The sequence below is a fragment of the Camelina sativa genome, chromosome 1, assembly GCF_000633955.1.
Source record: "Camelina sativa cultivar DH55 chromosome 1, Cs, whole genome shotgun sequence".
Lineage (NCBI taxonomy): Eukaryota > Viridiplantae > Streptophyta > Magnoliopsida > Brassicales > Brassicaceae > Camelina > Camelina sativa.
In genome coordinates, this window is record NC_025685.1 from 13,840,510 (window position 1) to 13,857,279 (window position 16,770).

A 16,770-nucleotide genomic window follows, 5' to 3' on the forward strand; every position below is an offset into this window, starting at 1 on the left:
TGAAAACCATTACAACTTTTGTAATCAAGATATTTCTAGAGCTCTTCTTGTACCATCTAACCAAGAAAGTTTCATCGGTTGACTGTGTCTCCAGCAACAAGAATTCGCTCTTGCAGAAAGATTCCAGAAGGTCGCGTTGTGTATTGGTCAGCTTGGGAAGGTTTCAGAACCGCAACCTCTGAATCTTGGGTGGTGTTTGCTTGTATGTGTGGAGATCCCATGATCCGATGATGTGGCCTCCAAATCCGGGAATACGGAACTTGCCATCTTTCTTGGAAAACATGACTTTAGAGGTGTAGAAGCAAGGGTATGTGATTCTGACGTTGGTCCACTCAGAGTTACTTTGAGAGGGTTTGATAAAACTGAGTTGATGCCCCCAAAATTTGACAGCCACGACACAGTCCTCCTCCTCAGGAGAAGGTGAGGACATAACCACGTTGGTGACAATCTGAGTTTGGCAATGAGGCAAAGTTACAAAAGAAGGCAACGAAAAGTGTTTCGGTTCTCCTTTGTAGGTAGTGAAATGCACAATTCCATAGCCGTTGTAAGTAGCTACACAGCCATTGAAATCTACTCGTCTTTCTTGTTGGTCGATAAATGAGTTTGGTCAACAGTTGCAACGTTTCGGTCTAAATTTGCAGTTTGTGATGTTTCACTAAAGAGTCATCAAGTATGAAGAGACACAAGTCACTGTGTTATGTGTCTATTTGTTAACTATATAAACTAATTTTGTCTTGATTGTAAATAACAAGTTTCATATAAATAAATATTTCAGTATTTTTAGTTCTCTTGTCTTCTCCAAAGAGAAGAGACAAAGTCTCTTGCTCTGTTTTTTTTTATTTTGTTCCTCTCCATATTCTAACAATTCTTTCCTTCTTCCTCCTTGTAACTCACGATTCCATCGTCCTTCTTCGCTAAATAAGTGCGGCTACCATTAGTAACATTTCTAACCTTCAGTCCATAACCGTTGATGGAACAAGGAGCAAGATTAGAAGCCACTAGAGAGAGAAAGAGAGGATCTCATCGATGCAGGTTTGCCTAGGTACAACATCGAAGCCTGGTTGAGAAACAGAGACATGATGAATGAATAATGAAAGATCTTAGCGAAAGGAAAAGAGATTTTGGAAAAAGAAAACCCTAATTGAAGAATCGGTAGTGATGTTCACCTTTCGCTACTATTATTATTTATTTAATTACAAAGAAAATGGACTACTTGCTCACCAAGTTTTCTGACATGCGATCGCCATTTTGTCAGTAAACCCATTAAAAACATTGGTCTTTCTATCCAATAACCAGCTCAATTTTTTTTGTCAATCCTTTGGCTACTAAGGAACTTGTGAATCTGAAATTATTTTTAGATTTTACTTGTTGATCAACTTGTCAAGTGAATCATAGCTTGTAGGTTTTTTTAGCATTGAATTTGTGTTCATCTTTTATTGAATTTGAACCAATGAACTCTTATGAGTTGTATGTTTGTATGTTTGTTTTTAAATCTATGTAAAATGGAAAATATCTTCTTATGATGCCACCACTCCATACCAATCAATGAAACCTAGTGAATTTTTGGGAGTTTTAGATCTCTGATTCTACTGCCAAGTCTTTCCTTAGTGTGTCTGTTGAGTGCAGATTACTTGGCGAGTAGCCCCCACAATAAAGAAATAAAATTGGCAAATCTTTTGCTTTCTCTGTTTCATTGGAAACAAAACAGTTAGTTATATTAATAAATATACTTTTCGTCATCTTACTGTTACACTATAGTTTGCTTGTTTCGTGAAGGATGAAAAATAAAATTGGCTGCCTCTCTCTAAAGCATTCTAGCTGAAAGAGTAAAAAAAAAATGTTAAGTATCATGGACTCCTAGTTTAAAACCATGTACTCTGTCTCTGGAATCAAGACACTTTGCATAAGCCTTGATGATCATATTCAACACATAAGTATTTCGAATCACACTGTTCGACTTCATCTGCTTAGTGAGCGATCTAACAGCGTGAAGATACACGTAACACACATTCAATTTGTTGAATCTCTTCAGCAATGAACTTAGAAGCAAAGTATAAGTCTCAAGATCAGGTTTCGAGTTCAGATCGAAGCATCTTGTTATAAACATCGAAAGTGTAAGTGTATTTGGGATAGCTCAAGTTGAAGATGAAGTTCATGAAGCTGTACAAAATATGTCTGCAAAAGCTTCTGTCTCGGCACAGGCATATGTTGTATGCACAAGCCTCTGTCCTACAAAAGAACATCAAAAACCTGTTGATTTTGTCTATATGTCTCGTTTTTGAAGATTTTTGAAGATATACTTAAGACACGTTTTGGGATATTACGTGGAGGTAAAGCACAAAGAAAAAGGAACCTTGAAGATATTTAGAAGATTTTATGGGAATATGAAATATTCGTTTAACAAAGAATAAAGTTAAATGGAATATTTCCTCTTGATTTTAGAAAAATTGTTAGCATTGTGAAAGGCACAAAATCCCTTAAATATAGAGCGTCTAGGACTTAGAAAGTTAGCCCTTTATAACGTGAAAAAGAGAAGAAAAGCCTTGTAAGCTTTTTGGCATCTTTGGAGAGAAAAGGGTGAAAGTTTTGTTTCTAAGTGATAGTCCTTGGTGTAGATCATTGTTGTTGATCTTATGGATCTCTTAGTGGGTTGGAAATAGATTGGAAACAAAGTAAGAGAAAATCTTAGATTTGTGTAAGTCCAATATTGAGCACTAACTGTAATTGTATTTAAGAAGTATTTGCAACAAAGTTCGAGGACGTATGCATTTTTTGAATCTCGTTAAAAATTGTATGTCTCTTGTCTCTTCTACACTATCAGAAAGCTCTATTGAAGAGAAACTTTCGTCCACAGCAGAATCTGATGATGCAACTATAGAGAGGAACACTCGTTTCACAAGCGCCGGCAAGAGCTACTACTTCACGTTGTAATCAAAGCTCATTCTTCGCTTTTCCTTCGATGGCTGGTTCCCCGTTCACAGCAACAAGCTCAGTGTCGAATATTAGTGTCGCACCACCTGCAATTCTCCATTCATTAAACATTGAACGGGGAATTATAGTGTCCCTAAAACAAATGCTGCTAGAATCGGAAATTTACACAACACGACAACTACTCTCATTATCCGACTCCCTATTTCTTGGTTCTGATGCACTAACGGTACACATGCATTATTGGTTTATCGATCGTAACAAGGTGCAGCGTTTTTCATCTCTCTAGCCTTCTATCTTACCTGGATCCACCATCATAAGAATAAAACTTTTGCGACTCGGTCAGTAATCTAGTCCAAATTTTAATCGTTTAACATATCTACTTTTCCATGATTCAATACACATAATAGTTATCTAGGATTGCAAAGTGTCATGGTCTATACGGCCTATTACTTATGCATTGGGTATCATATCATAGAGAGAACAAGAATATACGGATTTTTCGGGTTGCTCACAATACGTGTATAATCACGCAAAAGGAAAATCGAGTTCTTGGACTATTATTAAAAAATAAGATTGAGTTACACCATAGTATACACACATCATAAGATGGAATTAAATAACCAAAGTCTTTCAGTTTAAATAACACCAAAATAAAAAGAGTAAGTGCATATCCTCTATGTAAATAGAATTTTTATTATAATACAAAATTTTGAGAGATTTTTGTTATAACAAGACGGTTTAGGGAATTGTTCTCTTGTATTATTTCATATTTCATAGGATACAACATATATATAGGATACAATATTAGAGTTTAGAGTTTATAGTAATGGACCAATAATGGACATTCATACAATAATATAATCATTCATAACAAGATTGTGTTAGTGTATGCAACAATTAGTATTATCTTAAAAAACTAGATTGGAACTAGATTTTTTTTTATTTTTCCGGTTAAGTTTTCATGTAAATTTCAATCGGGTTTTTTGGCATTTTTAGTCAAAAAAATTAATCCCAAAAAAATGCGAGGAAAGAATCGGTAGAAAAAAAGGAAGGGTCTTTAGATAGAAAGAGATAAATAAAGTAATATAATTATTTCACACAGAAACTTCTTAAAGTCTGTAATGAAGAACACTAAAAGCTACTAAAAGAATATACACATCTTTAATTATAGATATATCACATAAATTTGATTTTATACTTTACGAAAGAGCTGTAGATATGATGTTTCTGTATAAGAATATTTAAAGTGCAGTGATCTAATAAAGATGTTTCTATTCACTGGAAACGCAACTCTTGGAGATTCTTTGCGCTCTCTCTTTATTAAGTTTATTCTTATTATAACTACATTGAAATAAAAATTGATTAAAAACAAAAATAATGTCAATAACAACTTTATGTTGTTTGGTGGAATATGATTTTATATCATCAATATTTTGGTAAAATTTATTGTTACAGGCGTTGTTTTATTTTTTTTTTCTTTCAACATAGATACACGGTAATAATAATATTGTGTATCTATTATTAAAGAAGCCGTGTTGGTGAACTTCGTGATGTTCTTAATTAAGTAGATTGGATACTTCTTAACTACTATATTAAATATTAATATGTATTGTTTTTTGTTTTTTTTTGTGCACCTACTGTATTGTTTTAAGTTTTGTTCTAATTAGTAAGTAGTAGTACATGTGTCATATATATATCTGAAGATTACATATGCAGCCATTCTTGGGGTTTAGTAATTTCTTGGAACTAGGGTTTTAGGATTAGTAACTAATTGGTAACTTGTTCCTTCTATTAATTTAGCATTTACAACGACAAATCCAACATTATTGTTTGATAAAAAATGTATCATATGCCAAAACTATTATATTTTCACTAATATATGTTTAAAAATGTAAGTGTAAATAATAAAATATTATGATAAATATATGTAATTTGGATTCATGTGACTACTTTATATTCACTTTGTTTAAATTTTCTCTTTAGCAAGGAACTTAAAATACTTAGATTTAAAAAAAAAATAGAAACTCTCATAGAAAATACTTAAATATCCATGCATCATATATTTTTGTTTTGCAAGGAAAAGAAATGTTAAGCAATCAGCCTATCAAACTTTACTTAACAAAACTGAACAAAAAAGGCACAAAAGTTTCTTAATTATCAGTTTTTTACTTTTTACTTCTCATCGGTCTTGGATAAAAGGAAATAATGATATAGGGACTAAATCGTAATTGTCAAGTTAGCTACCCATATTTGATGAAAAATTGATAAAAATATGGTCTAAAATTTTTATACAAGTGTTTCGTTTAAATATGATTAGTAAAGAAACGATTCGTTTTTGTCCATTTATTTTTCTTTAAATATTATACAAATGTTGTTATAGCTACATTCTGGATCCTTCCTTGCAATAAGACAAAAAAAATGGGATAAAGTTATTGGCTAAGAGAGAGGAAGAGACGATGTTTGTGTTGTTGGAGAAAAACGACAAAAACTTTTTTATTGTTACGAAACCATCTGTTTTTTTTTTATAATAATACTAACATTAGACACGCACTACCCAGAAAAGTTTAATGAGGTTGTTTTTATTATTTTGTTTGTTTTTTTACCTCTTTCCATGTAGTTATGTTGTTCGTATATTGTTTTTTGTTTTTTGTTGTTTTTTTGGTATTTTTTTTCAAGTTTGTATTATGTTGTGTATTTTAGAAATTTAAAATATATTTAAATTATGATGATTTTTTTTGTATTCATAAAATATTGAATTAGAAGTTAAGTTTTGTATAGTTATTGTTTGTCTTCTTGCTTTAGTAGTTAGTTCTAGTTTATTAATATTCTATTATTAATATTAAATTATTATGATTTATTCTAATTAGATTAGGTTTTAGTTTTATTTACTTGATTTGTGTTTTTTTTCTTTCTTTCTGTTACGAAAAGGTTATACCAAATTTGTTGTCCGCTCGGCTAGTGGCGAAAATGTTTGGTCCTTCTACAATATGGAAGCTGAACTTTGCCCATTTGAGAGAGATCATGATTTCCCGAGTTTCCATTGTCTTCTCTGCCATAGACTCGAGCCTCTCGAGAGCTAAAGCCTCTGCGTGCTTCGCTTTCTCAAGCTCATCTAACTTTGAAAGCAACTATTTCTCCTTTTCACCAATTCCTATTTCTGTGTTCTTTAGTTCACTCTTGATGACTGTTGCTTCTTCTTTTAGCTCAAGCTCCTCTTTCTTTGCAGCTTCTTTATCATTCTTTAGCTTCTCAAATGAAGTAGTTAAATTGTCAGTAAGAGAGCTGATTCTTTATTCAGCTGCACAAACTGCTTCTAACTGATCATTCGCAATAAGAAGCTTCGAATTGAGTCTCTCAATCATTACATCATCCTTTTGTATTGTCTTCTCAAACCGTGTTGTTTCTTGTTTGTCTTGGTCAAGTTCTTGATTCAATGTATCCATTGTAATTACCAAACAAAAGAGCTCTGCGTTAATCGAAGCGAGCTCCTCCTTCTTTGCTTCAGTTGCTTAAGTAATCTCTTTCAAAACCGATAAAACATCTTTCCCTCTTTCAAAACCACGTTTTTTTTATCTCGACATACTATCATTCCTCTGAACCTTCCTCTCCATCTCCTTGACGAGCTTCAACTGCATCTCTAACATCTCAATATCTGATAAAGTCTCAGATAACTCACTCTCAATGTTCTTTGATCTCTCAATCTCTCTCATCATTTCCTTTATTCTCTTCTTCCGTTTATCTCAGTCACTTTCTTTTGTTCTCTATCTCTCTGCTCCTCAACTTCTTTGCATTCCTCCAAAGCCTCTATCTTCGCCAATCCAACCGAAACATGCTCTTCGTTCGAAGCATCAACCTCTAACTTAAGACTCTCTAACAACTTCAAATTCTCCTCCATGTTGATACCTAACTCCATTAATTCTTTCTCTGCCACAGCTTTCTCTCTCAAAAGATGCTATATCAAGCTTCAACTTACTCAGTTCTTGCTTCTCATCCTCTAATTCTCTCATAATCTCAGCATTCCCATCTATACTTGACTCCTTCATCACAGCTTCAGTATCGAAAAATCGAGACTTTAACCTTCGATTTGACTCCTCTATCCTTAAAGTAAGCTCCTTTACTATCTCCTTTGCCTTGAACAGCTCCGCTTCTACTTTCGCCTTTGCAAACTCCGAAACTCTTCTACTCTCTCTATAAATTAATAATAGAATAAAATAACAACACCGTTAATCTACATCATATAGAAAAGTAGAAGACGGACGCCCTGTACATCATATAGAAAAGTTGGTTATTTATTTTTCAAAAGAAAATGAACTCATGAGCGTTTAATTATGAAAGTTTTACTTTTAAGAGATGAACACAATATAGTAAACGGGAAATATTGAAAAGTTAAAACCTTGACTCATTTGGAAGATATGTATTGATGTTGGAAGAGAAACCAACTGCTCATAAGTCTGGAACCTGTAAACCTCTTTTGGAAAAATATCGACCTGATCAAAAGAAGTGGTTGCTATGAAATGTATTGAGAAAGGGGAATCAGTTAGTTTAAAACGGGTGTTGCTTCTGGTGACTTTAAAATCTGACATAATATATATTGCCCCATCACAAAACGACTTCTCGAATTTTGAAAGATGGGTGACATTGATGGATCCTTGGATGGCACAACTCTAAAAAAAACCTCAAATTAGATAAAGACATTATAATCGAGTCATTGAAAAATGTAGTTGAGATGGATACAACCTTTTGATCTATTAGCAGAAAATCTACTCCCATTAGTTGGCCTCCTTTTTTGATGTTGCAGGCAGGCAAGTGACGAAGCAATCTCCCAACGATCCGCTGCTGTAGGCGGCCAGCTTAGAGATTTGTGAATGAAACAACAGTGAAATCCATGTAAGTGAAGATAAAATTCAGAGAGTAAGGAAATTGTGAGAGGCATGAAGTTGGAGGAGAGGACATTATATAGGACTTCACCTTGCACCGATTGAAGAAAAAATAGTGGGGCTTCAATTGAATGAGAGAGCATTGAAAGACTTGAATTACCGTTTTAGAGGAAGACGATCCGATGGAGATAGTGAAAGGGTTTGAAGGATAAGCGAGTAAAGAAAGAATGAAGAAGATGAGGGACGTTTGAGGTGACAGAACTGAGGCAATGCCAAAAAGCTTGATTAACGGCGGAATCAAGATGGGGGGACGGTTGAGGTCGCACATTAACGGTGGCGGAGTGGAGGTACCTGGAAAAAGGTTTTATTCGAAGAGCTTATTAAACATGTAATACAGATGGACATGTAATGGCCTTTAAACTAAATATTAAAGAAAGAAATAAGAATTATTTACTGGGTTGTCTCCTAAAATTGGGCTTCAAGACAATTGCCTTAGTTAATTAATAGATGTGATGACGTGGCAGCACCAGAAGTGAAGAAAGTACACTTTATATATATATATATATATAATTAAGCATTTTATAGTATTTAATTAAATCTATCAATCACAAATCATCATCAAACCAACAACAACTAATATGCACAGCAGAAACATACCAACAACAGGAACATTCCTAATTATTCTAACCAACAACCTAGCATACTACTAAACTAGGTTCCAACAATAATAAACATAACCAAGACCAACAACACATAACCGAGACCCTAGATCATCCTATTCCTCATTGCTATGATTCCACGTCACATATCTGTACACAAACAACAATTAAGATGCGTAAGTATTATCACAAATACTTAGTGACGCAATCCTTCCATCTACTGGGCTATACACACAAGCAACTGAGATTCCAATGTTCAACAATAAACAAACAAACACACAAACCAGGGAAACGAGTATCATCTGCTCGCTGGAAGGGAGTTTTCGACAGACATAGGCTATTGGTGTCGACCGACACTACCCCACAGTTTGTATCTTTAATTATTTTTCATTCACTGACTCAGATTGTATATTAAGTATCGTCTTCGCTGGAAAGAAGGTGTCGACAGACACCAGCCAAGTGTCGACCGACACTGCCTATTGGTGTCGATCGACACTGTCCCACAGTGTCGATCAATGTTGTTCCAAGGTGTCGACCGACACCCTCCTGGTGTCGATCGACACTGACTCTGCCATAGTCCAAAACTCAATCCCAAAGCCATATGAATTAGTAGAAACCCTATAGCAACCATAACAAGCAATAAAACACTACAAACAACACCAAACATGCAAGACAAAGGAAATCTTAGTCTTAGATCAGCTATGGTCATTCACTCACCTCTTTGCAGGAAGATTCTGACCAAAAGATAACGCTTCTCCTTCGTTCTTAGGATGCTAATCCATTAGAGAGTAAGGAGAGTGATGATGTGAAGATCGATGACACAAAGATGGAGTTGAAAAAAATGAAGGGATTGTAAGTTGTGTTTCGATGGTGAATTGTGCTTCTTTAGTTTCTATCTTTGTTTTTTAGTTTTAATTTGTACTTTAAGGGGTAAAGCTAATAAGGAATGGTTTATATGCCATTCATTTAAGTATTTTTTTAATAAAATTCCACCATTATTAAAGTTTCGAAATAGAAACGAAAGGCAGTAATAACTTACTACAAATGGTTTGAACTGCAGACAAAATTGTCTCCAATTCCACTTGGTTTGTTATACGCATTTAGTATGGAAAAAAACCTGCAAAAAGATCTGCCATTAATTAATCAGTTTTACGAAAGATAAAAAAACAAATGTAAAAGAGTGAGCTGGAACTTTGAGACTTATCTTTCTCTATAATGTTCGAAATTAACAATAATCAGTTTTACTAAGGCCTCTAAATTAATTAAAATAATCTACATATTAACCAAATATATATTCAATATTCATATTATACGTTCATAAAAATTACTGAGTTCTATATAAAAATATAAGAAATGTAGTAAAAATCTACAACATACAACATAAATTATAAATTTTTAAAAATATTAAAATATATAGGCATGCATGTATCGCAGGGTTAAAATCTATTTATCCCTAATAATGCCAAGTTTAATTAATTATGCTCATAATTTTCAAAGCTAATTTAATGACAATCAATTCATGATTGTTCCAACATAACATATACTAATAGTAAAAGAAACGAGCATTAACGACTGAGAGTCTCATATACAAAAAAAAAAGCATCGATAACATAACAAAACTTGTCACTAATAGTGTTTTAAAACCGTCTTCTCCCTCCTCGATGTCGTCTCCCTACTCATCACCATACCCAATTAGCTCCATGAGAAGCTTCACAAAATAGCTGGCTCCACTCACAGATTTTTTCACAAATGGCTTCTTTGAAAGATCCATGACAGGAAACTAGCACCATCATGGATTTTCTTCTAGGTAAGGTTTTTAGTCTTCTTGTACTCTTTTCCGGCCTCATCTTCATACTGTTTCACTTCTCTATCTCTTTTCATTACCTTTACTTAACTTTTTCAATTTATCAATAATCCATCACAACTCTTAACAAAAAAAATGAGTGGTTCAATATTTGTCCGAATCTTAAAAAGATGTAAAATAATTGTGAAAACACTTATTCAAACTGGTGTCATATTTTTTTATGTCTTAAATTTAATATAATTAAATTATCATGACACCACTATTTGCATAATTTTGAATAGATAAAAACTCAGTTTTTTCAAAATCTAAAACAAAAACATAGTGTTAATAGATTCTACTTTAAAACGAATTTTGATTACTTGAATAAAATCATAGAAAATGAATAAATCAAAGATTGTAAGAGATTGCTAGAGAGTTTTCTACAATATTGTTGATTAATTTTTCTATATTCTTTTAGTTTGTCCAAAGAATCTTTCTATTTTGATGATTTTTTCATGATTTTGTTTTTTTTGAAGAAAAATGTATAAAATCATAAACCAAAACATAATAATTTAATTCATCAACAATTAGATATTCTTTGTTTTAGTTGAATAACACAAAAAAATTTAATGACTTTGTAAAATTATGAATCCAATAACTGGATATTCATTAAGATTTTAAATGACTTTTTACAAATCACAAATTAATAACACCAAACTTTAAGAGAGTTAAACAAAATCTTGATTTTACATAACATTTAAAATCATTAAAATACTATTTAAATCACAAACTAATAACACTCTAAACATATCTCTAGCCTCACTCTATTTTAGAGTCAAATCCAAGAGCAACTCTGTTCTCAACTTTATTTTCTTATATTAAATCTATTTTGTAGTCAAAAATAAAATGATAAATTAGAAAAAATTACTCTAAAATAGAGTAAAAAATAAAAATATATGTTGGAGATGGTTTTAGTGGTCTAAGTATATTTATCTATGGGTCAGATTTGTTTACTTGTTAACCAGCCTTGTTGGGCCTAATCTATATTTGTTCTATTTTTGACATTTAATTTTGCCTATTAAAAGAGTTAAGCAAAAAAAGAAATGAATTATAAAGCCCAATGGTCCAATAGGTTGGTTGACGGCGTCGAAGGCTAAACAGCATGTGCTTCTGGAACAATCTTTCTGTCACTTAACTCCGTCATCTCCCTTGGCTTAAAAGATTTAAGGAACTCTCTAGAACCCTTTTTTATTCAACCCCAAAACTCAACCAACCTATCATATATATAAATCGAGTCGAGTCACGCTCTTTCACGCGATTTTAATTCTTCTTTTGCGTTTTCTTTGAATTGAATCGAGAAAGATGGATGCAGATTTCGAGATGCCTCCGGTCGGTGGAATGAACGACGACGACATGGACATGGATTTCGGCGACGCCGCGGCGTATCTCAAAGTCGGTGAAGAGAAAGAGATCCAACAAGGTTTGAAGAAGAAGCTTGTTAAGGAAGGTGAAGGTTACGAGACTCCTGAGAATGGCGATGAAGTTGAAGGTATCATCAAAATCGATTCGAAGATTAAGCTCTCGATTTGCTTTTTTTGGAACGAAGCTTAGTTTTGATTTTGTTTTGTTTTTCTGCAGTGCATTACACTGGGACTTTGTTAGATGGGACGAAGTTTGATTCTAGCCGTGATAGAGCAGCGCCTTTTAAATTCACTCTTGGACAAGGTTTGTTGAATCTCATCTCTCTCGATTCGATTGTTTAGCTTGATTTGACTATTCCTAAAGACCTATTAGTTTCCGTATCTTGGATTTGTGATTAGCGATTATAGTGTTTATCAGTAAGAACGAGCTTTCTGATTTATTGAGTTGTTAAAAATCGAGTACTGGTTTGTGGTTGAGTTGGCTTATTCTGGTTTTTGGTTGTTTGTTTGTTATCGTGGCATTGTGGTTTTGCAGGTCAGGTTATTAAAGGATGGGATATTGGTATCAAGACAATGAAGAAAGGTGAAAACGCTGTGTTCACTATCCCTGCGGAGCTAGCGTATGGTGAATCTGGTTCACCGCCGACAATCCCTGCGAACGCCACGCTTCGGTTTGATGTGGAGTTGCTTACATGGGTTAGTGTGAAGGACATATGCAAAGATGGTGGTGTGTTTAAGAAGATTCTTGCTGTGGGAGAGAAGTGGGAGAACCCAAAGGATCTCGATGAAGTTCTTGGTATGTGTTCACTTTGTTATGAGTATCCAAGAGATTTAGAGATTGGTTTGTGTTTGATTTTGCTAACGGTATTTCCTGTTTGTTTATTCAGTTAAGTTCGAGGCTAAACTTGACGATGGTACCATTGTTGGGAAGTCTGATGGTGTAGGATTCACTGTTAAAGATGGTTAGTGCACTGATTTCTTTTCAGATGTGATGGGCATGTTGGACAATATTTTCGCTCTCTGACAGTTTTTGTGATCTATGTGGTTAATAGGACATTTCTGCCCCGCACTTGCTAAGGCTGTGAAAACCATGAAAAAGGGTGAAAAGGTCCTTCTGACAGTTAAACCACAATGTAAGACGAGTTGCCTCACTTTGTTTTCCCCTAATTCTGCCATGGTGTGTATATCTTCTCTTACTCCAATCTTCTTATAAATGGGGCAGATGGTTTTGGGGAGAAGGGCAAACCTGCCTCTGCTGGTGAAGGTGCTGTTCCTCCAAATGCGACACTTGAGATCAATCTGGAGTTAGTTTCCTGGAAAACAGTTTCAGAAGTAACTGATGATAACAAGGTTATGAAGAAAATCTTGAAGGAAGGGGAAGGATATGAGCGTCCTAACGAGGGGGCAGTTGCGAAAGGTTTGCATTTCGGATTTTATTACACTGATGTTTTAACCAGCCTTAATGGTTTCTTACCAGGCTTTTCTTTGTTTCGTTCTGGCAGTGAAATTGATAGGGAAACTTCAAGATGGAACTGTATTCCTGAAGAAAGGTCATGGTGAGAATGAGGAACTGTTTGAGTTCAAAACAGATGAAGGTAACTACACTCTTCCTGTAAACACTCACTTGAACTTTCTTAAAGACGACCACTTGGAATTTCTTGGTTTACTTATCATGGTAAATCATTTGCTGGATGCCTAAACAGAGCAAGTGGTCGATGGACTTGATAGAGCTGTCATGAAGATGAAAAAGGGTGAAGTGGCATTGGTGACAGTAGAACCTGAGTACGCCTTTGGTTCTAATGAGTCAAAACAGGAATTGGCTGTGGTGCCACCAAACTCAACTGTCTACTATGAGGTTGATCTTGTGACTTTCGACAAGGTTAGTATAGTTTCTAGATGCTTACGCTGTTCACAATTTACCCAGTAAGCAAGTATAAGTGTCCAACACTTGTTTGTAATTGGGTATTTAGGAAAGGGAATCGTGGGACATGAACACTGAAGAAAAGATAGAAGCTGCTACTAAGAAGAAGGAAGAAGGAAATTCCAAGTTTAAAGCAGGCAAATACGCCCTGGCGTCCAAGAGATACGAGAAGGTATATAATGTTATGAGCTGCTTGTTGATATGTGACTTTTTATTAATGTTGGACATCATCTTACATGGTTTAGTTTCTTCTCAGGCTGTCAAATTCATTGAATACGACACATCCTTCAGTGAAGAGGAGAAGAAGCAAGCAAAAGCATTGAAGGTGGCGTGCAATCTAAACGATGCAGCCTGCAAACTCAAATTGAAAGATTACAAGCAGGCTGAAAAACTATGCACAAAGGTAATAATTATTGGTTGATTTAGAGTACAAATCCTTTACTTCAGTTTCAAAACCTAGCTGAAGGTAAATGGTGCTTTTGGTGTTTAGGTGTTAGAGCTAGAAAGCACCAATGTGAAGGCCTTATACAGGAGAGCCCAAGCATACATGGAGTTGGCTGATTTAGACTTGGCTGAGTTTGATGTCAAGAAGGCCCTTGAAATCGATCCCAACAACAGGTTCTCTCTCTTAGTCTTTATACCCATCTTATCTATATCTTATCTATATACATGGAATAGTTTTTTTGCAATGTCTTCTCATACACTAAAGTAAACATTGTATTTGCTATTTTATTTTCAAATGACAGGGAAGTGAAGCTGGAACAGAGAAGGTTGAAGGAGAAAATGAAGGAATTCAACAAAAAGGAAGCGAAGTTTTATGGAAACATGTTTGCAAAACTAACTGTAAGTATCTGTAATTAATCCAAATGGTTTGGTCAGATGTTACAAGAAGATATAAGTAGAAAGTGGGATTGTTATGATGCTAACCAAATCTTGTATTGGTGGGAATCTGCAGAAGGAATCATCAAAAGATGGAGATGCAATGAGCACCTGAGCCCTTGAAAACGTTCCTAGCACTCTGCATTTTCATTTTCTTCTCTTTTCGTTTGTTGCAATGCTTTTTTAGTTTTTCAAACTGAGCGTTAGTGAGATTTATAAAACAGGGGACTTGTATGATGAGATAACATTGGACTTGAGCTAGTGATTTAATCGCATGTGTTGTTTTTTTTAAAAATTCGTCTGCTGTTGGTAGAACATGAAGGCAAAAAGCCAAAGGCCTAATTTTCAAGATTCCCTTGTGTTCTTGATATGATACCGAGATTATTTGCTATATGGAGATTTTAGAAGTGTCCACTGAAGAACATCGCGGGATTCAGATCAGTGAGCAAAGAATGGAGATCTCTAATCGATTCTTACTTCAGAGATCTTTACATCTCTTTCAACTCATCTCCGTCAATCTCATGGTCGATCGATCCAAACCAACCCTCACAAGCTTACTCTTGAAATCGTCGGCCTTCATGGATGACTGATTGAATAAAATCGAACTTTTAACTTTTCGGATAAGGTGTTACCACAATAATGGATCGGATAATATTTTCTTGTGAGAATTACAATAGGGGAAAATTCCCAAAAAAAGTCCCAACTAATTTTAATTTGGCCGTTTAATATCCAATTGTTTTTCATTGAAAAAAGAATACCTCACTTAATTAAACGTTGTCGATTAAAACCTGAACATTTAAAGGTTTGATGAATCAAACATGTGACTTAACGACTGTTAAAATATCTAACAGAATTAGTAAACCAGGTTAATCGTGATCAGCACGTGGGTAATTGTCTTATGTTATTTTACAACAGTGTCCTTCGCCATTTACCCCAAATCGAATTGGAAAACACGAACCCTAAATCCCAATTTCACTTCTCTCTTCTCCTCTTTTGTCTCTTCTTCGCGACAATGGAGACAATGGTGAGTCAAAGTTCTGGGTCAGCATCTAATTCAATGAGCCGGTGTTGGAGTCCGAATTGCAAATGTGGAAGACCGTCGACGGTTGTAAAATCGTGGACAAACGATAATCTAGGAAGAAGATTCTACAGATGTGGTGTTCATGGGTTCGTTGATTGGGCAGACGAAGAAAAGCCATATGGATGGCAGAAGCGTAGCTTATTAGAAGCTAGAGATGAGATATGCCGACAGAAAGAAACTATTAATGTGCTTAAAGAATCTCTAACGAACAAGAAGGAAGAAGGTGTGCGTGGTTCTCCAATTATGAATATTGGGTTAGTGAATAAACTCGAGCAAGAGAAGAACCAGCTTGAAAATGAAGTTAGGACAGGTTATGAGAGGGAGAAACTGTTGTGGCAGTTCATCGTGTTGTCTTGGGGAGGTTTCATTGTCGTTATTAGAATGATAATTGGAATGGGGAAGAAGTAGGTTGTCTTGTCTTGTGTTGTTGTCTTTTGTGGTTGTTCTTGTTTGAATGTCATGTTTGTCGTAGTATGTTTGTAACATTTGTTTGCAAGCAAAAATTCCTAAGAAATCATTCCCATTGATCAAAACAGCCGTTTAGTTCAAATTAAGCATGGTATCCTACCAAAAAATTACAAGGATACCAAGCATCAAAAAACCATCCTACAAGGTAATTAATCGTACCAATCATCCCAAGCATAAACAAACCATCCTACAAGGTCAATAACATCAAACATAATCATCCTATTTTTTTTCCGGTTGCCAAACATCGAACACTTTGTCAGTCCAAGGGGACATGAAGAAGATAGGGGGCTTAGGAGCTTCATCTGATTTTTTACCACGACCCTTGCCTTCACCATTTCGTACTCCAGGAGGTCGACTTCGTGCACGTCCTCTACCAGTTGAGGTTGAGGCTGGAGCACTTGAATGTTCAGGATTTTGTGTGGATTGGGTTTGAGCAACAGTTGGAGTGGATTGGCTTTGAGCTTGTTGCCACCTCTTTGGTGCATTGTGTATGCTCCATGGATCATCATTATTCTAAGAGAAGATTAAGTAACATGTAACACATCATTAAAGCAAAGATAACAAAGTTAAAATTGAAGAGGACCTACCAAACGCTTCCTTGGTCTCCCTCTTTTGCGTGTAGGGCCTGATTGTACAGTAGGATTTTTGCAAGTTCCTTTATTATGACCTGGTTGCTTACAATTTGTACAAGTTACAGTAAGCCCTTCTCTTGAAGCCTTTGCTGGATTGGTTGATGATTCACCGGGTTCT

At 34.9% G+C, this 16,770-nt stretch overlaps 2 protein-coding genes and 1 pseudogene across 2 annotated transcripts; 2 read left to right on the plus strand and 1 right to left on the minus strand.

Annotated features, from left to right (window-relative positions):
• On the minus strand, nt 5,850-7,121 carry LOC104707841 (annotated as a pseudogene).
• On the plus strand, nt 11,497-14,766 carry LOC104747072 (peptidyl-prolyl cis-trans isomerase FKBP62). The gene is made up of 13 exons (XM_010515761.2): nt 11,497-11,799; nt 11,889-11,975; nt 12,207-12,467; nt 12,559-12,633; nt 12,724-12,804; nt 12,894-13,088; nt 13,174-13,266; nt 13,375-13,550; nt 13,642-13,764; nt 13,849-13,995; nt 14,083-14,210; nt 14,339-14,435; nt 14,548-14,766. Exons 1-13 carry the CDS (start codon nt 11,613-11,615, stop codon nt 14,584-14,586), a joined length of 1,689 nt encoding a protein of 562 aa, XP_010514063.1. The 5' UTR covers nt 11,497-11,612; the 3' UTR covers nt 14,587-14,766.
• On the plus strand, nt 15,443-15,960 carry LOC104707851. Its single transcript, XM_010424287.2, has one exon. The coding sequence runs from the start codon at nt 15,484-15,486 to the stop codon at nt 15,958-15,960; it is 477 nt and encodes a 158-aa protein (XP_010422589.1). The 5' UTR covers nt 15,443-15,483.

Bases quoted from the DNA above. Each gene is read 5' to 3' on its own strand.
- LOC104707851 (XM_010424287.2), top strand. From the start codon at position 15,484: ATGGAGACAATGGTGAGTCAAAGTTCTGGGTCAGCATCTAATTCAATG.
- LOC104747072 (XM_010515761.2), top strand. From the start codon at position 11,613: ATGGATGCAGATTTCGAGATGCCTCCGGTCGGTGGAATGAACGACGAC. The intron at 12,468-12,558 runs GTATGTGTTCAC...TTGTTTATTCAG, and splicing joins GGATCTCGATGAAGTTCTTG to TTAAGTTCGAGGCTAAACTT. The intron at 14,211-14,338 runs GTTCTCTCTCTT...TTCAAATGACAG, and splicing joins GAAATCGATCCCAACAACAG to GGAAGTGAAGCTGGAACAGA.